The 5,215-nt window shown below is 50.0% G+C and overlaps 1 protein-coding gene across 1 annotated transcript in view; it reads left to right on the top strand.

Annotated features, from left to right (window-relative positions):
- Lrrc74a (leucine rich repeat containing 74A) overlaps positions 1 to 5,215 on the top strand; it is a 36,730-nt gene that overhangs the window by 21,221 nt on the left and 10,294 nt on the right. The window contains 2 exon segments of the mRNA XM_023702430.1: positions 871 to 1,024; positions 1,778 to 1,972. Coding sequence (XP_023558198.1) covers positions 871 to 1,024; positions 1,778 to 1,972 — 349 coding nt within the window.

The raw sequence follows: 5,215 nt of genomic DNA, 5'->3' as shown, positions 1-5,215 counted from the left end.
AAAAAAAAAAAAAAAATTGTATGTTTGGCAACAGTACATTAAAGCTTGTGTGTGATAAAGACACTATGGACAACCTTAAAACTAGCAACAGACAAGGAATGAATATATATGGCATTTGTATAAATATAAAAGATTAGTGTTCATCTATATTATTGATAAAAGATCCAATAAATCACCAGCTGTTCCAGCTGCTTGGGGTGTTGAGACAGGAGAATTGTGAGTTGGCAGGCAGCTTGGGCAACACAGGAAATGCTGTGAGAGCCTGTTTTTAAAAAAATCTTTAAAGCGGGGCTGGGGAGATGGCTCAGTGGAATAAGCGCTTCCCTGGCGATCACAAGGGCCTGAGTTCAATCCCCAGTTCCACACACACAAAAAAATAAAATAAAGTGCAATCTTCAAGCAAATTCAGATCCCCAACAAACCTGAAGCCTCCTACCTCTAGCTGACGGTGTCCCTGAGGCTGCCTGGGAGACAAGTTCCAGTGTCACCATAGCCGCAGGTGGCTCTCCGTAAAAAAGACATTGTGTGGTGTGGTGCACCACGTCCATAAATACAGCCTGGAAGTTGTTTCCCATGCTGCTTTTGCTCCTGGGGCTGCATAGTAATCCACCAGATGGATGTGTCTGAGTCACAAATCTACCTTTATCAGGAAAGCACACAAGTCCGGGGCCCTGTCTTCTTAGGCTGTCTCAGAGGTGAGAAGACACACATCTTTTAATGGTAAAATATCTGTGATCACACAATATTTGCCAACTAGATGAGACCAACTTACTTACCACTTGTGATGATGTGAACTTTCCTGACATTGGGAATCATCTTACATTTTGTGTTTAAGCTAAACACCGCTGCCTGAGTATTTTACTTTGCAAGCCCTTGAACCCTGAGGCTGGGTTCTTTGGGTGTGAAGGGTGCTGAGCTGACCCCCTCTCCCCTCCCAGCCCTCAACGTAGGGCTCCAGTCACTGGATCTGAGTTGGAATCACTTCCACATTCAGGGAGCTGTGGCCCTGTGCAGCGGTCTCCGGGTAAGGTGCCCTCTGAGGGGTGCGTGGAGCTCGGGTGAAGACGACCGGGGCCTCCCGTGCTGCCATCTTGACTTGTTTCCTCACAGTCACTGTTGATGAGGGCACACTGAGCACTCACCAGATGCTGAGTTCTTGGTCTCCCAGAATTCCTGCAACTGAATCACTTTTTGTATAAAGCCCACCTGCTGAGGCCTAGAAGGTATCTTTAGGAAACTGTCCATGTTTCCAAAGGCTGGCTCAGTTGAAGAGTAGAGAATGATCAAAAGCCAAAAGGTGGGCCGGGGAGATCGATCATAAGTGCTTCCCTGGCAAGCACAAGGTCCTGAGTTCAATCCCCAGTTCCACCAAAAAATAAAAATAAAAATAAAAAAGGGCTGGAGAGATGACTCAGTGGTCTAAAGCACCTACTTGGAACAAGCTTGGCAAAGCACAGGGACCGCGGTTCGATCCTCCAGCACCACATCCTGCCAGCGCTCCCCCTGGTGGGCTGAACTGGCCACCCACACAGCCACACACCCACACACACACTAAATAAATGTTAAAAAAAAAAAAAAAAAGCCAAAAGAAAGAGTCACAAATATCCTGAGACTCTGAGCACAGCTGGGAAGGACCTGGATGGCTCAGGCTCATCTGTCTCTCCCAGAACCACTGGGGGCTCAGTTTGGATGCAACTGAGAAGTTGTAGCAGTTGGGGCATTTGGAGGGGTGCGTCACATGTGGCCTTGACACTAGTGTTGCTTCCCCTCCCCGGAGTCTAACGTGACCCTGAGGAAACTGAATCTGTCCATGAACGGCTTTGGGAACGAAGGGGCCCTGGCCCTCGGGGAAGTCCTCAGACTCAACAGCTGCCTGACCCACGTGGATGTCAGTGGCAATGACATCAGCAACGAGGGAGCCTCCAGACTCAGCAGGGGCCTGGAGTACAACGAAACACTGCAAGAGCTGAAGGTAGTCTCTCTCCTTGACTTGTCAACAAGTGTGTGTGTGCGCGCGCGTGTGTGTGTGTGTGTGTGTGTTTATGTGGATGTGGATGCATGTGTGTGCGTGTGTGTGTGCACATGTGCATGTGTGTCCGTATGCATATGTGTTTGTGTGCATGTGTACATACATGTGCATGTGTGCTGCGCGAGCATGCATTGTGTGTGTGCATGTGTGCATGTGTCTGTGATGGAGTGGGGCAGCAAGGCCATGGGGCTGGGCGTTGCTGGAGATGGTCGTCAGGAAACATGCATCTCATACTTCCTGGGTGCCTCTATTAGTGTCCGTCTCTCTGCTGTGGACCCAGCCATCTCCTAATGTCTTTCTTCCTTCCAGATGGTGTCTCAGGCATTCCTCCACACTGACCCAGAGTGTCACACACCACAGCCTGGCCTCCATTCCCCACTACACCTGCAATCTTCCATCTAAAACCCCTGGAGCTTTCAGGTGCTCAGATCCATTTCTCTGGTCCCCGGGAGGCTTCCTGCCTCAGTCTACCCCACGCTCTCCCTTGCCTTCCACAGAGGGTCTTCTCTCCTTTCTTCCCAGCATGGTGCCTTGGCCAGACATTCACCTCCCTTGCTTTAGTCCCTGCTGTGCTGCAGGGCCTGGCTCACCCAGCTGTTCCGCGCAGAGCCTGCTGCACCTGCCATCTAGGTGACCCGTTCCCAGGACCCTGCTTACGCCTTCGGGCAGAGCGTGTGGCTCCCTGTAGTGGTGCTCTCACTTGTGTAGCTATTTGGTCGCTCATCATCCCAGCAGTGTGCAGCTTCATGAGAGCAAAGACTGACTGCCTCGGCCCATGCTTGTGCCCTCACACCTAGCTTTGTGCCATGCATGTAGTCGACGCCTAGTGAATGCATACAACGTGGGTGGATGAATGGATGCACTTTGTATACTGGATACACACTGATGTCTAGCGTAAGTGGTGGGCAGCTTGAGACAGATGAAAGAGGAGGACCCCCAGCAAGAGGGTCCCTCTGAGGCTCCTGCTGCACCCAGAACCAGGGGAGGTACTGCATCACCCACAGCCCGGCCTCCCAATGGGGCTCTCTCAGGTCAAGGCCACATGACTCACACAGGCCACGCACAGAGAGTAGCCAACTCCACCTGGCTTTCCACAGCAACCCCAAATTCCTCAAGGAGCAAGTAGGAGGAGCAGGTAGGAGGAGAATAGATATGTGGGCATTTGTGGCAGGTGAATGCACAGCCACGCACAGTGAGGACAAACCTGCCACCTGAGAGGGCCGCCATGGCCTCAAAGGCTGTAAATCCTTAGCCTCAGTGCCCAGTGACACTGAGGAGACTTCTGAGAATAAGATTAAGAAGTTCCCCCAAATTGGGTGTGGTGGCATATATCTGTAATCCTAGCTGCTTAGGAGGCTGAGGCAGGAGGATTGTAAATTCAAGGCCGGCATGGGCAACTTTGTGAGACACTATCTCAAAATAAAAAGGGCTGAAGAGGTAGCTTAGGGACAGATCACTTGCCTATCATGTTCAGGGACCTGTATTTAATTTCCAGTACTGCAGACAGACAGACAGACAGACAGACAGACAGACAGACAGACAGATGCAAAGAGGAAAAGGAGGAGGAGAGGAGAAGGGAGGGGAGAGGAAAATAGAAGGGAAGGGCACAGAGGAGGGGAGGGGAGGCAAAGATGCTTAAGTAAAATGACAATAGAAATTGCCCCTGGTTAGTTGGATGACTTAATACTTTTTTCTAATTTTTCCACAATAACCCTAGTTAATATACTTTAATTTTTTAAGTGCTTTAAAGGGCTAGGGAGATAGCTTCACAGTCTAAGTGCCTGCCTGGCAAGCACAAGGACCCAGGTTCAATACCTGGTACCACATGCCATGCTCCCCCCCATAACTCAGGCATACTGTGTCAGTTGCTGAAACCCAGATGGTGGTGCACACCTGTGATCCCAGTGCTGGGGAGGCTGAGACATGAGGACCCCTATGAGTCTGAGTTGCATAGTGGGACCCTGTACCAAATAAAACATAAAAGCATTTTTAAATACTGTAGACGAGAAAGAGAAAAGCAGAAAACAAAATTCTTAGTTGGTTCACGTCAACTTTGCTACAGAAAATATCTAGCATTCTCCACATCTGGTCCCAGCCTCCCTTTCCTTAATCTGGGAAAACTAAGAAATCCTCTTTGGGAAGTGAGCCCCACAAAGACCCTGGATCTAAGCTCCAAGACAGCAGGGCTCCAGCTTCCATTTCTTGGCTGGAGTGCATCAGGGCCTGAGAAATACCTGACCCATAATAGGTGCTCCCTTTAGCCTCCCCCACCCCCCGCATGACACCACCAGAGAAAGCCTTCGGTATAGTGGCTTCTGGGCACTGACTGCTTTCCATGTAGCAAGCGCTCTTTCTATGCTTTGCTTGGGTTAATATGTTGAATCATGGGGGCTGCACTGCCATAGCAATAGGTGCAGAGTGGTCTGGAAATTACCTGTCATTGCAAAGCCAAGCATCTTGTAAGCAGAGGTGCCAGGCTCCGTATTCCCCCAACACTGTCTGTGCTTCACTGGCTTTCAGCACCATGAGATAAAGGTCCTGATTGCTCAGCTAAGCCAACAAGGTCCTCTGTAACACAGCCAATGCCAGCTCTGTGCCCTGTTCTCTCTACTCTTGCTTACAGAATGGGTGCTGTCACCCAAATGCTCACACTGCCGAATACCTGTGCACTGGCCTACTGGTTACTTCGATGAATCTGTTTTCCTTGTCTGGTCCTGCTTCCCTTTCCTTCAGACTTGCTTAGCCCCATCAGGCTGATAAGGCAAAACTCAGTGATCAGCTCCCCTTACTTCCCTTGCTTTTGCAGTACCTGTGTGTCCCTCTGTTATTGCTTTCATCACATTTCTGATGCTGCCTGTTTGTTTGCCTGTCTCCTCCAACTACAGAAGTTACCCAAGGACAGGCCCTGTATCTGGGTGTGCATCCTTCAGTGCTCTCACATGGCAATCCTCCAAAATGTGTGTGTTGGATGGATGGGTGAGTGGATGGATAGATAGGCAGATGGGTGGATGGATGGATGGATGGATGGATGGATGGATGGATGGATAAATAGGTGGATGGATGGATGGATGGATGGATGGATGGATGGATGGATGGATAGGTGGATGGATGGATAGATGGATGAAAGGATGGATGGGCAGATGGATGGATGGATGGATGGATGGATGGATGGATGGATGGATGTAT

Source organism: Octodon degus, unplaced genomic scaffold (genome assembly GCF_000260255.1).
Source record: "Octodon degus isolate 3935 unplaced genomic scaffold, OctDeg1.0 scaffold00007, whole genome shotgun sequence".
NCBI lineage: Eukaryota > Metazoa > Chordata > Mammalia > Rodentia > Octodontidae > Octodon > Octodon degus.
Note: the sequence above shows the minus strand (reverse complement) of the source record. Positions and strands in the feature narration are given on the sequence as shown.